The 21,119-nt window shown below is 41.8% G+C and overlaps 1 protein-coding gene across 1 annotated transcript in view; it reads right to left on the bottom strand.

Annotated features, from left to right (window-relative positions):
* Positions 1 to 13,325: 13,325 nt before the first annotated feature.
* LOC141051173 (uncharacterized) overlaps positions 13,326 to 21,119 on the bottom strand; it is a 130,687-nt gene continuing 122,893 nt past the window's right edge. Inside the window, exon 6 of the mRNA XM_073548038.1 lies at positions 13,326 to 14,131. Coding sequence (XP_073404139.1) covers positions 13,326 to 14,131 — 806 coding nt within the window. The remainder of the gene's footprint in view (positions 14,132 to 21,119) is intronic.

Consider the following 21,119-nt stretch of genomic DNA (forward strand, 5'->3'; position numbering starts at 1 on the left):
CTTTTTTTGGTGTGCCTTACAGTTGTTCTATATACTGTTTGGGATAAAAAAAATAAAAAATATACAGGCCACATATTGTACAGTGTGGTATCTCTGTCAGACACCTCTTCTATCTGTGGGCTAAAAATTGTGGCATATGAGTGCTCCATTCAACTGTTTTTGCTCTGTCTTACCCTGATTCTATACAATATTTTTCTGTAAAAAGACAAAAATACAGGCCACATATTAAAGAATGTGGTATCTCTGTCAGATGCCTCATCAATCTGTGGGCTAAAAATTGTGGCATTTCAGGCCTCCATTCCACTGTATTTGCTGTGTCTTGCCCTAGTTATTGACACCAGTTTGATAGCAAAAAATACATTTTTACCTACTGTCCAGATATTTTAAAGTGTGGTTTTCCCGCAAATGGATCACATAGAAGTTCGCTCCCAATTCAGCCGTTTGTAGTGAACGTGGAAAATATTGTAGTCAATTTAAATTGGGCAAGGCACATGGCAAGGGACAGGGAAGTGAATGATGGCAATGCTGCATGCAGAGGCCGTGGGCTAGCTGAAATTGTGCCACAAAAAACATCAACGTCTTCTCGCATGAACTTCCTGTCTGATTTCATAAGGGATCACAGAAAAGCAATATTAAATCCAGAGCAGTATCAAGAGGTTGTTGGTTGGATAGCGGATAATGCTTCCAGTCACTTTGCGACCACCACCAGCAACCTGTCTTCCACACGGTTAAGTCTGAGTGGTTGTGAGTTTGGACCACATATTCCTCACCCTGATCCTCCCTCCTCCCTCCATGCCGAGTGCCTGGAGACAACTGATCCCACACTTGGACACTCCAAAGAGCTGTTCACTTTTCCATTTATGGATTTGGGCCTCTCGCCTGGTCCACTTGAGGCAGTGCAAAATAAGATCGCATATAGCGATGCCCAAATATTTGAGTAGCCACGGCCACATGAAGGCGACGGTGGGAATGTGTCACAACAGGTGGACAATGATTAGACACAATTGCCAGAAAGTCAGGAGCAGGACCAGGGTGTGGAAATGGAAGCTGGGGTGGTGGATGATACAGTAAATGACCCAACCTGCCAGGAGGACATGCAGAGCAAGAACAGCAGCACACAGGGGAGGAAGGCATAGCACCCCAACAGGCAGAAAGAAGCAGTGTGGTGTCCGCAGACAGAAGGCGGGCAACCGTTCCTCGTAACACCAACACAATGGAAGTTAGCAGTATAACTGTTAGATCTTCCCAAGTCTGGTTGCTTTTAAAAACTCTGCCGATAACCTCAAACAGTCCATTTGTACCTCCTGCCATGCCCGCATCAGCAGGGGTAGCAAAACTAACAGCCTGACCACCAGCAGCATGATCAGGCTCAGGGCAGCAAAGCACCCGACTTTATGTGCCGAACACCAGGCTCCAGAAACAGTGTCTGTGGGTGAAAACACGGCTTCTTCCACTGTTGTGCATGCAAGCCAATCCCCTGTCCACATTGCATGCAAAGATACCTCCTGCCCTGCACCTGTCATTTCCCTCATTCAACTACCACCATCATCAAGCACGTTCACGTCTTTGGCCCAGGGCAGCCTTGAGTTGTCCATACCCCAGTCATTGGAACGCAAGCGTAAATACGCAGTCAATGCCCCACAGGTCATCGCACTAAATTCACACATTTCTCATCTGCTTGCACTCTAAATGTTGCCTTTTAGGCTCATGGAGATGGAAGATTTCCACAACCTGATGGTGGCGGCCGTGCCAAGGTACTCAGTCCCCAGCCACCACTATTTCCCATGCTGTGCCATCCTGGTATTACTCAAGCACGTGTCCCACAACATTATCCGTGCCCTCAACAATGCTGTTACTGGGAAAATACACCTAACCTTGGACACATGGACAAGTGCTTGTGGGCAGGAATGCTACATCTCTCTGATGGCACACTGGGTTAACATAGTGGAAGCCGGGACCCAGAGGGACCTTGGAATGGAACCCGTTCTGCTGACACCAAGGATTGCGGGCCCTACATCATTCATGGCTGCCCCCACAGTCTATAGCTACTGCACCTCATCTTCCTCCTCCTCTTCAGCCTCCATCTCCAAAATGACCACATCAGTTACAAGCTGGAAGCACTGCAGCACTGCCTCAGCCAAGCGTCAACATGCTGTAGTGAAGCTAATATGCTTAGGTGACAAACCACACAATGCTGAAGAGTTGTGAACAGCTCTGAAAGAGCAGGCAGATGTGTGGCTGACACCGCTGAACTTACAGCCAGGCATGGTTGTGTGTGACAATGGCCAGAACCTGATGGCAGCTCTGAGGCAAGCCAAGCTCACACACATACCGTGCCTGGCCTATGTGCTTAACCTCATGGTTCAATGGTTTCTTAAAAGCTACCCAGAGCTGCCCGATCTGCTTGTCAAAGTACACCACCTGTGTGTCCATGTTAGAAAGTCAGCTCCAGCTTCCGCCGCCCTTTCCATGTTTCAGCAGCATTTGCAGATTCTGGCTCACCGACTGTTGTGTGATGTCCTCACACATTGGAACTCAACACTGCACATGTTGGAAAGGATTTGTGATCAGAAAAGGGCAGTTGTTGACTACCAGCATCAGCAAGGCCATCGGTATTCAGTTCAGACTCCACACACAAGACCTCAGGAGTGGACATGGATGTCGGACATACTGTATGCACCATCCTGCAAAACTTTGAGGAGTCACCAAGATGGTGAGCGGCAGTGATGTCATAACTAGCGTCACCATCCCGCTGTCTTCTGAAACGCTCTCTGCTCAGAATCAAAGAGGTGGCATTGCAGGCTGAGCATGATGAGATGGAGCAAGAAAGCATACAGGGTAATTACACATAGCCCAGCCTCATGTCATCCCAACGTGGATTGGTTGACAATGAGGAAGAGGAGGAGGAAGAACAGGAGCTATTTTCATTGGATATAAATTGTACTACAAGCACAATTGTCATACCTTCTGTTCCGCTTGGATGGCCTGAGGACAGGGAGGAGGAGGAGGAGGAGAGCATTGTTAGTCATCCTCTTGGTGAGGACACGGAAGTCTTGCCTGTAGGCAGTCTGCTATGCATGGCTGACTTTATGTTGCGCTACCTTTCCCATGACCCTCGTATTGTCAAATTTTGGCTGACAGTCATTACTGGTAGACCCACGCTACAAGGAGAGCTTTCAATTTCTTCTTCCAGAGGCAGACAAGTGTACTAAAATGTTGCAGTACCAGAATGCCCTTGTGGAATTGTTAAAAAAATTCCCATCTGAAAACGCTGGCGGTAGAGGTCACAGTTCGTTGGACAACCAAGGAGTGCAAGCAAGAGAGACAACTCCAATACAGCAGAGACAGGGGAATATTGGCAAAGTTCTTGCAGAATTTTCTCAGTCCATCCCATAGTAGTGGCCCTGAGGCGTGGGGTACTCTCACAAGGAGTGCAAAGTTGTGGAAGATATTGAGGGAGTAACTTGCTGACCGTACCAACGTCCTCCAAGGTTCCTCTGTGCCTTTTAATTACTGGGTCTTAAAGCTGGATACGTGGCATGAACTGGCTCTCTACACCTTGGAGGTCCTTGCCTGTCCTGCCACTAGCGTTTTGTCAGAGCGCGTCTTTAGTGCCGCTGGTGGAATTATAACTGATAAGCGCATCCGCCTGTCAACTGAAAATACTGTCAGGCTGACTCTTATAAAAATGAACAAGGGCTGGATTGGGCCTAACTTCGGTACACCACCGCATGATAACAGTGAAACCTAACCTCAAATCCAGTGTCTTTTTTTGGGAGGTATATTCCCATGCACCTCTTCACACCCACACATAGGTATACGCTTCCTGAATTTGGCCATTTGCTGTTATCCTCCTCCTTCTCCTCATCCACTACCACTAGGTCACCACGATACTCAAGATGGCGTCGCCGGAAGAACATGTAGCCGGCGTGGACGACGTCGGGATCCAAAATGGCGTCGGCGAAATCTCACGAGTTTTCGCCGACGCCATTTTGGATCCCGACGTCATCCTCGCTGGTGACATATTCTTGCGGCGACGCCATCTTGAGTATCGCGGGATTTCGCCGATCCAAAATAGCGTCACCGCAGGAACATGTCGCCGGCGTGGACGACGTCGGGATCCAAAATGGCGTCGGCAAAATCTTGCGAGATTTCGCCGACGCCATTTTGGATCCCGACGTCCTCCACGCCGGCGACATGTTCTTGCGGCGACGCCATCTTGACTATCACGGGATTTCGCCGATCCAAAATGGCGTTGCCGCAAGAACATGTCGCCGGCGTGGAGGACGTCTGGATCCAGGATGGCGCCGGCGGAAGAAGATGTCGGGGATCGTGGATCAGCGGCGATGACGGCGTGAGTATGAGAGACGGAGTGAGAGAAGGGGTCGTATATAGAGTGAAAGAGTGAGTGGACGTGAGTGGAGATGGTGAAAGGTGAGAGGAGTGTGTGTGTTGAGGAGGAGTGGTGTGTTGAGGGTTAACATGGAAAGAGGTGTGCGGTGACGTCACCGGTTACAACTGGATGGAAGTTGTTACAACCGGAAGCTGCTTAAGGCATTTATTATTATAGATGAGATAAGAGAATTCAGTAGCACACAGCCTGTGCTGCAGACATTATACACTCAAAAGTGAAAGCAAAAGAAACAACAACAAGAGAGCTTCCCTCCCCACAATACAGCAAACATATAACTTCACACTATTGCCATTTGCTGTCAGGCTAATGTAAAGTCCTCCTTTACATAAACAATAAGTCCATTTCTGTTGCATATGCCAACACCCTTTTTCAACAGTAAGGACTTATTCAGTCAAGCCCAACTTTTTTTATTAATCTTTGGTGTTTATCAGCATTCAATGCCTTTGTGAAGATGTCTGCTGTCATTTCTTCAGTAGGATAATCCTTCAAGAAATGATACTTCACATTTCCCAAGTCTTTGATTTCAAAATGTCGCTTCAGGATTTTTAGAATGTTTTCTTTATCAGAACAAATCAAAATATCGTCTACATATATGAGTACATAAATCCATCTATTCATCAGCCTTTTTGTGTACAAGCATGGATCAGCTTTGCTTCTTTGAAATTTTTCATTTGTGAGCACTTCCGTGATTTTGTCATTCCACGCTTTAGCTGCTTGGTTAACCATATATGCTTTTCTGTAGTTTGCAAACTTTGGGTTTCTTTTGTCTCTGAATCCTGGAGGTTGTTCCATGTAAATGTCTTCTGTTAAATCTCCATTTAAAAATGCTGTCTTTACATCCAGATGTTTCAGTTCCATCTGTTTCATTGCTGCAACTGTAAGTAAAGTTCTTATTGTAGTATGTTTGACAACTGGAGCAAATGTCTCATCATAGTATTCTCTATATTTTTGAGAATATCCTTTAGCTACAAGTCTCGCTCGGTATCTTTCAGGTGTGCCATCTGTTTAGTATTTTACTTTAAAAATCCATTTACATCCTATGGCTTTTCTTCCTTCTGGTAAATCTGTCAGTGTCCATGTATTTGAGTCATGCATGGATTTCATTTCTGTTTCTGTTGCTTCCATCCATTTATTAGCTTCTTCAGGGAGTTTAAATATGTCTTCCCAAGTGGTAGGTTCATAAATTTTACCTGTGCTTGTCTTGTATGAGAGACATTTTGGTGGTTTACCTTTGTTTTCTCTCATTGAATGTCTTGGTTCTCTGTTTGTAGTTGTATTTCTTCATTTTCAGTATTCTGTGCTTCATCAATTTCAACTACTTTCTCATCATATACCTCATCAGTTTTGTCACTGCTGTTTTTCTCATTTTTTGCTTCAATTGAAATGGTGTCTTCATTTAGATCCTCAATGAATGTCACACTGTTACTCACCGTGACTCTGTTTTGGGATCTAGGATTCTGTATCCCTTGCAATTTTCACTATATCCAACAAATATTCCCTCCATGGATCTGTTTTGAAGTTTGTAATGTTTTTCTGTTGGAATGAATACAAATACTTTACATCTAAAAACTTTTAAATGATTGACATTTGGTTTCATACCTTGCCACAGTTCATATAGAGTTTTCTTCAGCTTTCTGGTAAAAAGTCTGTTCTGTAGATATGTAGCTGTCATTGCTGCCTCACCCCAATATTTCTCTGGTAGTTTGTAATCTGTCAGCATACATCTCATCATTTCTGTCAGCGTTCTGTTTTTCCTTTCCACTACTACATTTTGTTCAGGTGTGTATGGAAGAGTTTTTTGATGTTCTATTCCATTCTGTCTTAAGTAGCTTTCTATTTTGTGACCTGTAAATTCACCTCCTTTATCACTTCTGATGACAATTGGCTTCTTTTGAAATTTGTTACTCGACCTTGTTACGTAGTCTACAAGTTTATCAAAAACTTCACTTTTGTTCTTAATTAAGTTTGTGACTGTGCATCTTGAGTAGTCATCTATGAAAGTCACCATGTATCTATTTCCTCCTGATGTAGTCACTTGCATGGGTCCACATACGTCAGTATGCACCAAATCAAATGGTCTTTTGCTTTTCATCTCACTTTCTTTTGGAATAGATATTCATGTGGCTTTAGATTTTATACAACACTCACATCTTATTGAGCAATCTGATATCTTTAGATCTTTTGTCAATTCTTTTCTTTGTAGTTCCCTTATACTGTCAGGGTGTCTGTGTCCTAGATGTCTATGCCACACATGAATACAGTTATTGTGATCATGTGTACATACCTTCATCTGTTCCTTTAGTGTCTGAAGATGATATAATTGTTCATCTGCCTTGACATTGGTTATCACCTTGTTTCCTGCTAGAATTGCACACTCATTGTCTTTGAATTTTACTGTAAGTCCATTGGCTGTTAAACGCTTCACAGATAATCCGCCTTCCAATTTTGGAACATACAACACAACCTGTACAAGTATCTTTGAATCTTGTCTGAACTTGTTTGAACAGTTAAGCATACCTTGTCCTATACCTTCTGCGGTTATTTTGCTTCCATCTGCAAGATAAATGGCTTCTTTCTTATCTTAATCAGTGAAGAAATTCTTGTCACTTGTCATAATAATAATAAATAATTTTTATTTATATAGCGCCAACATATTCCACAGCACTTTACAATTAAGAGGGGACATGTACAGACAATAAATTCAATACGAGTTAAGACAATTTAAACAGTGACATTAGGAGTGAGGTCCCTGCTCGCAAGCTTACAATCTACAAGGAAATGGGGGGGGGACACAGTAGGTGAAAAATGCTTGTTATGTCATGTCTGGCAATTATAATAGGGATTTTCATATAAAGCTGCCTGATCCAGTCATCAGCCTGTGTGTTTAAGTGCAATAGTCAAGTATCAAGTGCAGTTATCGTGAGCATGGAAGGTGTGGAGACAGATGAATAGTAGGGTGCAATTTCAGAATAATATTTGTAAGGACTCAGGAGGGAACAGGGCAAAGTTAGTTTACTGAGTAGTTGATGTGGTAGGCTTGTTTGAAGAGATGAGTTTTCAAAGTCATATGACTCGTTGCTCCTGAATCAATAAACCGAGTGATGATTTCTTGTCTGTTACTTTAAATGTGCCATTCCAATTATTCTCACGTCAGAAATTGTGTTTTTTACTTTGTGTATGCTCTTTATGTTGTAATTTTTGTTGTTCTGCTTTGCATATGGTACAGTCTTTCTTAAAATGACCTTTTTTCTTACATCTGAAACATTCTCTTGTCTTTGTTATAGGGCTTTTTAAATTCTGTAGCTTTAAGAGCGTTTCCACTGTCCTTTTCAGTAAAAGAATCATTTGTTTGTTCTTTTCTTCTCTGATATTCATCTATTAGTTTTGTTTTCACAAAATCTAATGTGATGTCTTTTTCTGGCCTCGTCTCTAGGGCATTTATTAAGGCTGTATATGAATCTGTGGCCATCCAGTACCTCGGTTCAAAGGCTTATTGGGGTGCGTGCAACTTTGGTATAGGGCAGGCCTTGCATTCAATGCATAACAATATAGCAAACAGTATAGGAGTATCAAATTAATAATGTGAACTTGATTTTCCTGTGGCCATCCAGTTCCTCAATTCAACTGCTAATTGGGTAGCGTGTAACTTTTGTGCAGGGCAGGACTTGCATTCAATGCATAGGCAAACAGTATGGGAGTACCAAATGAATAATGTGAACTTGGTTTTCCTGTGACCACCCAGTACGTCTGTCCAAAAACGTATTGAGGTGCGTGTAACTTTGGTGAAGGGCAGGCCTTGCATTCAATGCATAAGTGAACAGTATGGGAGTACCAAATGAATACTTGGAACTTTGGTTGCATGTGGTCATCCATGAAGTCTGTTCAATGGGTTGTTGGGGTGCATCCAAATTTTTGGCAGCCCTGTCACTCACTGCTAATGCAATAACAGTATAAGGGACCCAATGTTTAAAATAATGGGATCACCAAAGCATAGCCTGCTGATGGCTGTCTATGAAGAGTGAGGGCCGACTGCTGGCCCTATAAAAATAGATTTGTGACTTTGAGTCCCTCCTTCATAAATGAAACAGGATGTGTCTGATGTGTCACATACCACATGGCCAAATTAGGTTGTAAACTGTTAACGTGACATTTCCCAGTGAATGCATCTGTTTTGGTTGAAAGAAGCATCAAAAACGCTACGTGTGAACATAGCCCAAGTGGTGGAGGAACATATTTGTTATGGGTTATTCATTTTGCCTTATACAAGTCATTACCCTGGAAAGGATGTTCCTTAACATATTTCCCTACAAAATTCATTTTGGTTTCGTTTTTGTATGTTTTAGTGTGCGCCTGTAAAAGTGGAGTCACACTCTGGCAACATTGGTCACAGCAGTGACCTGGGTGTCAGAAATGGTTCCAAGGGCCTTCATCATGATGTTCCCATGTCATTTGAGCACTGTTTCTATTATTTTCAGACTTTAAAAGGACCCATGGGGAGTCGCGGTAAATGTAATCGGTTTTCCCATAGACATTGGGCTCGTTGCTTCGGTCGAGTACCCGAGTATTCCAATCTGCTCAACCCGAGCAGCGAGCACCCGAGCATTTTAGTGCTCGCCCATCACTAGTGTTTATTGGTAATTACATACATTTCCTGATCACCACTCGATCTAAATCACTTTCCTTTTCTTATATAACGTGTGACTTTACTTTGACATTAGCGGTTTCTTCAAAATTTATCAACAAAAAGAAAAATCACTGTTTCCATGTGTGATTTCTCTGGAGTCTAGGAAAATAAGATTTGTGATTAAAATGTTCTGGACATGAAAATGGCTTCCTCACGTGAGTTTCCTGATATGTAACATGCCTCGATTTATTTGTAAAATGTTTACTACATTCTGTACATGAAAATGTTGTTTTCCCCTGTGTGAGTTCTCTGATGTGAGGGAAGAGTGGAGCTGTTATTAAATCATTTACAACAACATAGAAAAAGTATGGACTCGCATAGGGATCACCACATAAAAGCCTTTATTATGAATGGCATTAAAATACAAAAAAGACACAAATTTTAAAAACATATTTAAAAAGCCAATAGGCCATTTATATGCAGATTAGGTGCGTCTTTAGTAAGTTTACCACCTATCCTCAGAAGCCCGATGCATTACAGTTCACAGGATATCCAGCAAAGAAAATATTATATACAAAATAGAAGTTGAGTTTATACTGATGTAGAATGCCAAGCAAAAGAATATGAATGATTTGTAATGCCAAAATACAAAAAAAATTAAACAAATATTCCTCAGTTATAATTAATAAGCACAGCAGTGATATGCATGTCAGCGCACAAGGACTTATACTAAGCACAGATAATAATCAAAATAATAAATCAAATAGGGCAAATAAGTAGAACCACAAACCTGTGAATGTGGCAAAAACCCACGTTTCGTCACACAAGCTGCTTCTTCTTCATGGGTAAGAATGATAATGGTGTCAGATAATGTCCCTTATATACACTTAAAGAAAATAGAATAATGAGGTAAATCATGTAATTACCAGGTGTAGGAGACAAAGGGAGTAAATCAGTGGGCTATATCGGACTTCAGAAATGTGAAATGTAATGCGAACACAAAATGTAGATAAAGTTAAGGTGGCCAATGTGCAGGTTCGAATATAACATTTTGATAGTGAAGAGTTTATGATTTGATTCTTATCTCTCAATGGGAGATCAATATGCTGGAAGGTTGCCAGATTTTGGTTTGAGGCCTACTCGAGTAGCGGTGAACAAACACACACAGAGACAGGGTATGTATCTGTAGGATGTCACACATTTCCTGGTTTAATTGAGTAGCTTATATGCTCATTTGAGTAGGCGGTTACATTACATCATCATATTCCATTGGACAATTGATTATTCAAAAGTAAGCATAAATGGTTTTAACCAATCATATTCATATTCGTTAACCAATCAAATTGTACTCGGCCATTAATTATTAGATACATTTCGGGAATTTCCAGAAAAGAGGTTAATACAGGTGTTTGTTATTCAACAACATGTTATTACTCTCATTAGCCTCATTAACCTGTCTTACTAAGTGTTCATAGCCCCTTTATCTATTTCTAGGACTTTCGTACTCATTAGGGCTACGTGGATCTGCTGATGTATGAATCATAAGTGTCATAGAGGTGAAAGCATAGAATAACAGGATCAGGAGAGATGATTTCTTCTTTGTCAGCTAATATCATATAAGTATGAAGTGTGAGACCCTATAAGTGTATAAAGGGACCCCACAGAATCATGGTTTCCCTATCAATAGTATGCTGGAAACATGCATTGGGCATGCTTGAACAAGAAGTGTCGATGACGTTTCTAGAGCTCAAAAGGCACATGCATGAACTAATTATCAAAAAGAGTAGGGCATGTGCAGGAAACCTGGCATAATTTGTTGAGAATCGGCGCATGCGTACAAGAGTAATTACACAGAATATAAGAAAGTTCAGTTGATCTATAGCACAAGGTAAATGAGAGATTGACAAAGTTATTCAACAGCAAAGGTGGGGCATGTACAGAAGATCTCTGCACCACTAATGGTTTGTACGTTGACCGCACGTGTGAAGAGAAATCCTTACATAGAATGCTCAATTAATCCAAGGTGCATGTGCTCAGATTGAGAACATTGGTGTGATGTAAGATAGGTTTAAAGAGGAACACATCAGAGGAAAGACCATGAAAAATGAGAAGTTTATACTGTAAGGGAGTATGTCCATACAAAATATATACGGAACCTTCAGTATGCGCACATGATACAACATTGGTGCCGTAGCAGACAAGTGAAAGATAGTAAATTAATGAGATATACAGTCATATGTAAAAGTTTGGGCACCCCTATTAATGTTAACCTTTTTTCTTTATAACAATTTTGGTTTTTGCAACAGCTATTTCAGTTTCATATATCTAATAACTGATGGACTCAGTTATATTTCTGGATTCAAATGAGGTTTATTGTACTAACAGAAAATGTGCAATCTGCATTTAAACAAAATTTGACCGGTGCAAAAGTATGGGCACCCTTATCATTTTCTTGATTTGAACACTCCTAACTACTTTTTACTGACTTCCTGAAGCACTAAATTGGTTTTGTAACCTCATTGAGCTTTGAACTTCATAGCCAGGTGTATCAAATCATGAGAAAAGGTATTTAAGGTGGCCACTTGCAAGTAGTTCTCCTATTTGATTCTCCTATGAAGAGTGGCATCATGGGCTCCTCAAATCAACTCTCAAATGATCTGAAAACAAAGATTATTCAACATAGCTTTTCAGGGGAAGGATACAAAAAGTTGTCTCAGAGATTTAACCTGTCAGTTTCCACTGTGAGGAACATAGTAAGGAAATGGAAGAACACAGGTACAGTTCTTGTTAAGCCCAGAAGTGGCAGGCCAAGAAAAATATCAGAAAGGCAGAGAAGAAGAATGGTGAGAACAGTCAAGGACAATCCACAGACCACCTCCAAAGACCTGCAGCCTCATCTTGCTGCAGATGGTGTCACTGTGCATCGGTCAACAATACAGCGCATGCATAATGCCTTTTTGTATGACCAAACAACTCAATCTTTGTTTCATCAGTCCACAGGACCTTCTTCCAAAATATAACTGGCTTGTCCAAATGTGCTTTTGCATACCTCAGGCGACTCTGTTTGTGGCGTGCTTGCAGAAACGGCTTCTTTCGCATCACTCTCCCACACAGCTTCTCCTTGTGCAAAGTGCGCTGTATTGTTGACCGATGCACAGTGACACCATCTGCAGCAAGATGATGCTGCAGGTCTTTGGAGGTGGTCTGTGGATTGTCCTTGACTGTTCTCACCATTCTTCTTCTCTGCATTTCTGATATTTTTCTTGGCCTGCCACTTCTGGGCTTAACAAGAACTGTACCTGTGTTCTTCCATTTCCTTATTATGTTCCTCACAGTGGAAACTGACAGGTTAAATCTCTGAGACAACTTTTTGTATCCTTCCCCTGAAAAGCTATGTTGAATAATCTTTGTTTTCAGATCATTTGAGAGTGTTTTGAGGAGCCCATGATGCCACTCTTCATAGGAGAATCTAGTAGGAGAACTACTTGCAAGTGGCCACTTTAAATACCTTTTCTCATGATTTGATACACCTGGCTATGAAGTTCAAAGCTTAATGAGGATACAAAACCAATTTAGTGCTTCAGGAAGTCAGTAAAAAGTAGTTAGGAGTGTTCAAATCAAGAAAATGATAAGGGTGCCCATACTTTTGCACCGGTCAAATTTTGTTTAAATGCAGATTGCACATTTTCTGTTAGTACAATAAACCTCATTTGAATCCAGAAATATAACTGAGTCCATCAGTTATTAGATATATGAAACTGAAATAGCTGTTGCAAAAACCAAAATTGTTATAAAGAAAAAAGGTTAACATTAATAGGGGTGCCCAAACTTTTACATATGACTGTATATGTATACATATATATATATACATATATATATATATATATATATATATATATACACACACACATACATATACATATATATACACACATACATATACATACACACAGAATTATTAATGGCAAAGAGATGTTGTGAATGGATTATGACATCTCTGAATAATCCAATGAAACTTAGCATATAAATTTCTGATGAAGTACAAGGCTTGCTATATTTGTAAAATATACTATTCTGAACATGAAATTTATTTTTTTACTCTGTATGGTTTTTCATATGCGAGCTAAGAGTGAAGCTATGATTAAAATATTTCCCAAATACTTTACATGAAAATAGTTTCTCCCCAGTGTGAATTCTCTGATGTGTAACCAGTGTGATTTGTTTCTAAAACATTTTCCACATTCTGGACAAGAAAATGGTTTCTCCCCAGTGTGAGTTCTCTGATGATTAACAAGAGTTTCTTTCCGTGTTAATCGTTTCCCACAATTGGAGCATAAAAATGACTTCTCCTTTGTGTGAACTCTGATGTATAACCAGGTGTGATTTGCATGTAAAACATTTCCCACATTCTGAACACAAATATGGTTTCTCCCCTGTGTGAATTCTCTTGTGTATAACAAGATTTCCTTTCTGAGTAAAACATTTCCCACATTCTTGACATGAAAATGGTTTCTCTCCTGTGTGAATTCTCTGATGTCTAAACAGCTGTGATTTGCTTGAAAAAAAGTAACCACATTCTTGACATAAAAATGGCTTCTCCCCTGTGTGAATTCTCAGATGACAAACAAGAGTTTCTTTCTGTGTAAAACGTTTCCCACAATCAGAACATGAAAATGGTTTCTCCCCAGTGTGAATTCTCTGATGTGTAACCAGGTTTGATTTGGATGTAAAACATTTCCCACATTCTGAACACGAATATAGTTTCTCTCTTGTGTGAATTCTCTTGTGAACAGCAAGATCTTCTTTCTGAGTAAAACATTTCCGACATTCTGAACATGAAAACTGTTTCTCTCCTTTGTAAGTACTTTGATGTTGAATATCCTTTCTGTTATTTTTACTATGTTCAACAGTCTGTGATGAATCAGAAGACAGGTCTTGTTGAAAAGAATCAGTTGAAATAGTTTCAATGTGAGGACTTGGAGGTGGATCCGGGATATTGTTCTGCTCTTCATATGAACCTGATGTGACACCATGATCATCTGCTTTAAAATTTGAAAAGAAGATATGTTTCTCTGAGCCTCTGCTACAGCCATCTGCCAAGAATAAAATGGATTTTAATTTTATTCAATAACAGGGAATAGTATTTCTTACAATATTAGATATTTTAAATCAATTCTATAGAAGCATTTCTATAAATATTTTGGTAAAATTAAATTGAGTAGGAGAAAGTTGAGATTAGTATATGTTAGTGATGGGCAAGCACTAAAATGCTCGGGTGCTCGTTGTTCGGGTTGAGCAAATTGGAATACTCAGGTACTCGGACAAAACAACGAGCCCAATGTAAGTCTATGGGAGACCAGAGCATTTTTACTATGATCCCCCCAGGAGTCCATTTAAGGTCTAAAAAGTCTGAAAATGATGAAAACACTGCTCAATTGACACAGGGACATCATGGGGATCGCCCCTGGAAACATTCCTGACTCCTAGTTCACAGCTTTAAACAATGTTGTCAGCGATTCATGCCATTTTTACCGCTGCACCAAAAAACATACCAAAATGAAACGAAAACGGATTTTGCTGGGAAATATGTTAAGGTACATCTTTTCCAGGTTATTGACTTGTATATAAGGCAAAATAAATAACGCTAGACGAAAATGTTCCTCCACCACTTGGGCTATGTTCAGACCAACCCTAGCTTGCCATGTGGTGTGTGACACATAAGCAGACATATCGTTTCATTTCTGAAGGAGGGACTGTAAAAGTCCCAGAGCCCATTTTTACAGGGGCATCAGGCGGCATTAATCTGCTTAAAGAGCCATTATTGAACTGTGGGTCTCCTAAACTGTTATAGCCTATGCAGTGGGTGGATGGGCTGCCAAGAATTACGAGGCACCCAAATACCCCTTTCACGAGATGTCCAGGATGGCTTCCATAAAAAATGTTGCATTGACTGCAAGGCCTGCCCTGCTACGAAGTCATGTGCACCCCAATAAGCCTTTGAACCCACATACTGGATGGGCACAGGAAAATCCACTTCACATTATTCATTTTTTACTCCCATTCTGTTTTCTTATGCATTGCCTGCAAGGCCTGCCCTGCTACCAAGTCATATGCACCCCAATAACCCCAATCCCCCCTTGGAAGAAACATGGAGGGCCTCTTAACAAAAAGTGCCGCAGAGTCAAGAGTGCGCGGCACATGCGTGCACCCTACGGGACCTCAGCACCGGCCGCGAGACCGTAAATGAAGAAGTCGGGCAGCGTGCACCAGCTCTGGAGGTACGCGGTGAGAGCGACGTAGCAGTTCGGAATTCGACACTGGCTGTTGCAGCACGGAACACGTTAATGCTGTTGATCTAGTGGCGGTGGATGATGAGACGTGGAGGAAGACCTGATTTAAAACTATGTCCAATTGAAAGGAGCGAGTCTCCTAGACTTGGAATGCCCATACACCAAGTGCATGGGCTGAAAAAACATTTCCTCCTGGTGGAGTAAAATTGTTAAAAATATTTTATGGGCATCATAGACACCCTTGCCAAAAATTGGACTGCCTGTAGCAGCACAGAACACATTAACCGTGGTCATCTAGTGGCGGAGAATGAGGAGACATAATGATAAATCATATTGAAATTAAACAAATAAAAAAATGTGAATCCACCTTTGAAAGAAAATAACAAAAGGGAGGGGCGAACACAAGTTCATATGAATGACGCCAGAATGTGTTCAATGAGATATGTTTGTCCCCAGCAACATCTCAGATATAGGGATATAAATAAAAGTATAATAGGATTTCACTATTTTTATATTGGAGACCTAGGTATACTGTATACACTAGGTCATAAGAGGATGTTCCACAGATAGGAAAAATGGTATATATAAGGAAAAATGGTAAATATAAGAATAAATGGAAAGAATATGCATACATCTCAGTTTTATGACAGTTCCCCCTGGGGGAGTAACATTTGTTTTGGTTTCAAATTAGTATCAGGCATCATAAAAACACCCTTGCAAAAAGTGAGTGACTTTTGCATCACGGAATATGTTCACCCTGGTGTTCTACTGGTTGTGGATGATGAGGATGAGGATAAGGAGGAGGATAACACCAAACAGACCAAATCAGGAAGTGAATACCCATGTGTGGTTGTGAAAAGGAGCATGAGAATACACCTCCACAAAAAAGACAATGCATTTGAGGTTGTGTTTCGCTCATTTCATTCGGTGGTGTACAGAAGTCTTGCCCAATCCAGCCCTTGTTCATTTTTATAAGAGTCAGCCTGTCAGCATTGTCAGTTGACAGGCGTATGCGCTCATCTGTTATAATTCCACCAGCGGCACTATAAACCCGCTCTGAAAGAACGCTAGCAGCAAGGCAGGCCAGGACCTGCAAGGCGTAGAGAGCCAATTCATGCCACGTGTCCAGCTTGGATACTCAATAATTAAAAAGGCACAGAGGAATCCCGGAGGACGTTTGTACGATCTGCAAGGTACTACCTCACCATCTTACCAAACATTGCACTTCTTGTTACAGCACCCCTTGCCTCTGTGGTGGCACGATGGGAGGGTTTGAGAAAACTGTCCCAGAACTTTGCCATTGTTCCCCTGCCTGAGCTGGATTGTACTTCTGTCTCTCTCGCTTGGACTCCTTGGATGTACAACAAACTCTGACGTCTGCTGCCAACGTTCTCACATGGGACTTTTTTCTGTAATTCCGCTACAAGGGCCCTCTGGTACAGCAACATTTTTGTACACCTCTCTGCCTCTGGAAGAAGAGATTTAAAGTTCTTCTTGTAGCGTGGGTCTAGAAGTGTCACCAACCAGTAATGAGTCACCGAAAATTTTTATAATGTGTGGGTCACGGGAAACGCAGCACAACAAAGACAGCCATGCTTGCCAGACTGCTAACAGGCAAGACATCCGTGTTCTCACCAACAGGAAGACTGAACATGCTGTCCTCCTCATCCTCCTCCTCCCTGTCCTCAGGCCATCCCCGCTGAACAGACGGTATGACAGCTGTGCTTGAAGTACCATCTACAGCGCATGAAAGTAGCTCCAGTTCTTCCTCCTCCTCCTCGTCTACCAATCCACGTTGCGATGACCTGAGCCTGGGCAGAGTGTAATCACCCTGTATGGTTCCTTGCTCAATGTCCTCGTGCTCTGCCTGCAATGCATCCTCTTTAATTGTGACCAGAGAGGTTTTCAGAATGCTGAGAAGTGGGTTGGTGAAGATCATTATTGCATCATCGCCGCTCACCATCTTGGTGCAGCTCTAAAGTTCTGGAGGATGGTACATATGTCTGACATCCATGTCCAATCCTGAGGTTTTGAGTGGAGTCTGAACTGAATGTCTACGGCCTTGTTGATGCTGGTAGTCAACAACTGCACTCTTCTGCTCACAAATCCTTTCCAACATACAGTTGTGGCCAAAAGTATTGACAGCCCTGCAATTCTGTCAGATAATACTCAGTTTCTTCCTGAAAATGATTGCAAACACAAATACTTTGGTATTATTATCTTCATTTAATTTGTCTTAAATGAAAAAAACACAACAGAAAATGAAGCAAAAATCAAAACATTGATCATTTCACACAAAACTCCAAAAATGGGCCAGACAAAAGTATTGGCACCCTCAGCCTAATACTTGGTTGCACAACCTGTAGCCAAAATAACTGCGACCAACCGCTTCCGGTAACCATCAATGAGTTTCTTACAATGCTCTGCTGGAATTTTAGACCATTCTTCATTGGCAAACTGCTCCAGGCCCCTGATATTTGAAGGGTGCCTTCTCCAAACTGCCATTTTTAGATCTCTTCACAGGTGTTCTATGGGATTCAGGTCTGGACTCATTGCTGGCCACCTTAGAAGTCTCCAGTGCTTTCTCTCAAATCATTTTCTAGTGCTTTTTGAAGTGTGCTTTGGGTCATTGTCCTGCTGGAAGACCCATGACCTCTGAGGGAGACCCAGCTTTCTCACACTGGGCCTTACATTATGCTGCAAAATTTGTTGGTAGTCTTCAGACTTCATAATGCCATGCACACGGTCAAGCAGTCCAGTGCCAGAGGCAGCAAAGCAACCCCAAAACATCAGGGAACCTCCACCATGTTTGACTGTAGGGACCGTGTTCTTTTCTTTGAATGCCTCTTTTTTCTTCTGTAAACTCTATGTTGATGCCTTTGCCTAAAAAGCTCTACTTTTGACACATCTGACCAGAGAACATTCTTCCAAAACGTTTTAGGCTTTTCAGGTAAGTTTTGCCAAACTCCAGCCTGGCTTTTTTATGTCTCGGGGTAAGAAGTGGGGTCTTCCTGGGTCTCCTACCATACAGTCCCTTTTCATTCAGACGCCGACAGATAGTATGGGTTGACACTGTTGTACTCTCGGACTGCAGGGCAGCTTGAACTTGTTTGGATGTTAGTCGAGGTTCTTTATCCAACATCCGCACAATCTTGCGTTGAAATCTCTTGTCAATTTTTCTTTTTCGTCCACATCTAGGGAGGTTAGCCACAGTGCCATAGGCTTTAAACTTCTTGATGACACTGCACGCGGTAGACACAGGAACATTCAGGTCTTCGGAGATGGACTTGTAGCCTTGAGATTGCTCATGCTTCCTCACAATTTGGTTTCTCAAGTTCTCAGACATTTCTTTGGTCTTCTTTCTTTTCTCCATCTCCATGCTTAATGTGGTACACACAAGGACACAGGACAGAGGTTGAGTCAACTTTAATCCATGTCAACTGGCTGCAAGTGTGTTTTAGTTATTGCCAACACCTGTTAGGTGCCACAGGTAAGTTACAGGTGCTGTTAATTACACAAATTAGAGAAGCATCACATGATTTTTCGAACAGTGCCAATACTTTTGTCCACGCTCTTTTTTATGTTTGGTGTGGAATTATATCCAATTTGGCTTTAGGACAATTCTTTTTGTGTTTTTTCATTTAAGACAAATTAAATGAAGATAATAATACCAAAGAATTTGTGTTTGCAATCATTTTCAGGAAGAAACCGAGTATTATCTGACAGAATTGCAGGGGTGTCAATACTTTTGGCCACAATTGTATGCAGTGTAGAGTTCCAACATGTGGGAACATCACACACCAGTCAGTGAGCCAGAAGCTGCAAACGTTGCTGAAGCACGGCAAGGGTAGCTGAAGCTGTACCTGACTTTCCAAAATAGGCAGACAGACGGCGTACTTTCACTAGCAGATCCGGCCGTTCCGGATAGCATTTGAGAAAAAGTTGAAACACGAAGTTAAGCACATGGGCCAGGCAAGGTACGTGTGTGAGCTCACCTTGCCTCAGAGCCGCCACCAGGTTCCGGCCATTGTCACACACGACCCTACCTGGCTAAAGGTTCAGAAGTGTCATTCAAATATCAGACTGTTCTTTCAGTGCTGTCTACAACTCTTCTGCATTGTGCGGTTTGTAACCTATGCAGATTAGCTTCAGCACAGCCGGTTACTGCTTGGCTGAGGCAGTGCTGCAGTGTATCCAGCTTCTGACTGATGTGTTCTTTTCAGAGATGGAAGCTGAAGAGGAGGAGGTGCAGGAGCTGTAGACTATGGGGACAACTCTGATTGACATAGGGCCCGCAATCCTCGGCGTGGAGAGGATGTGTTCCATCCCAAGATCCGACTGGGTCCCGGCTTCCACTATGTTAACCCAGTGTGCCATCAGTGAGATGTACCATCCCTGCCCACAAGCACTTGTCCACATGTCCATGGTTAGGCGGACTTTCCCAGTAACAGCATTGTTGAGGGCACAGGTAATGTTGTGGGACACGTGATGGTGTAATGCCAGTACAGCAGAACGGGAGAAATAGTGGCGACTGGGGACTGAGTACCTTGGGATGTGTGCCACCTTCAGGTGGCAGAAAGCTTCCATCTCAATGAGCCTAAAAGGCAACATTTCAAGCGCAAGCAGACGAGAAATGTGCGAATTAAATACTGTAGCCTGTGGGGCGTATTTTCACTTGCGTTACAATGACTGGGTTATAGACAACTGAAGGCTGGGCTGGGCCAAGGATGTGGACAGGCTTGATGATGGTGCTGCTTGACTGTGGTCAACAACAGGTGCAGGGCTCGAGGCATCTTCACAGGCACGCTGAAATGGGGATTGGCTTGTACGCAAAACAGTCAAACAAGCAGTGTTGTCTCCTGCAGACAGTGTCCCTGGAGCCTGGGATTCGGTCCACAAAGTCGGGTGCTTTGCTGCCATGTACCTAATCATGCTGGTGGTGGTCAGGCTGGTAGTTTTGCTACAAATACCACAAGAGAAAAAGGTCCTCCAATGAGAGTAAAAAGTTATATTTTTATTCAAATAAATGCAGAATAAAATTAGAAACTGCAAACCATACAGAACTGGAATGGCAAAAAACAAACACACTGGGTGATACAGTGAGTAGCTGGTAAAAAGTTACATCAATATTCACACACAAGAAAGTGCATAAAAAGAGATATATGAAAACTTCATAAAGTGCTTAGTGCAAAAATATTACTAAATAATATATCTCAAATCTCAGAATATGTTTATATCAATCCATAATAATGCATAAAGAAATACATAAAATATTGGTGCAGCAAAGGGATTATGAGAGAAGAAAATTAATAATACCTGTAAAAAAAAAATCATGCACACAAAAATTAATCATATGCTGGCATTGCTAGTTTTACCCATATCTTGTCTCCTCAGGAAGGGACAAGAGCCCTTAAACCAATATTGCAAGATGTGAATATGTGGAGAGGACCAGATATGAGGGAATGCACCTCATAGCTGTAAAAAATGAAAGACTTGTATGTGAGTTATATTTACCAAGTAGCGATATCACCCACGGTCCCCCTTGACGCGCGTTTCGATGGTTATCTTCTTCAGAAGGGGTGCTCAACCTCCCGTTTCAAAAGACCACCTTTTTATACCTGGATAAAAAGCCACTAATCCTCCATGTGATGCAGGTCACCTGTGTGGTGTGCGTCTCCCACCAGCCGCATTACGTCATCCTCAGTTCAGGTCCCCAGAAGTGTGTCCCCATGAAAAACCGCCGTGCTCCAGGTGTAAAAAACACCACTTTCACCAATGCACGATACCCAGA

This window comes from Dendrobates tinctorius, unplaced genomic scaffold, assembly GCF_039654945.1.
Source record: "Dendrobates tinctorius isolate UK_male_01 unplaced genomic scaffold, ASM3965494v1 ptg000155l, whole genome shotgun sequence".
NCBI lineage: Eukaryota > Metazoa > Chordata > Amphibia > Anura > Dendrobatidae > Dendrobates > Dendrobates tinctorius.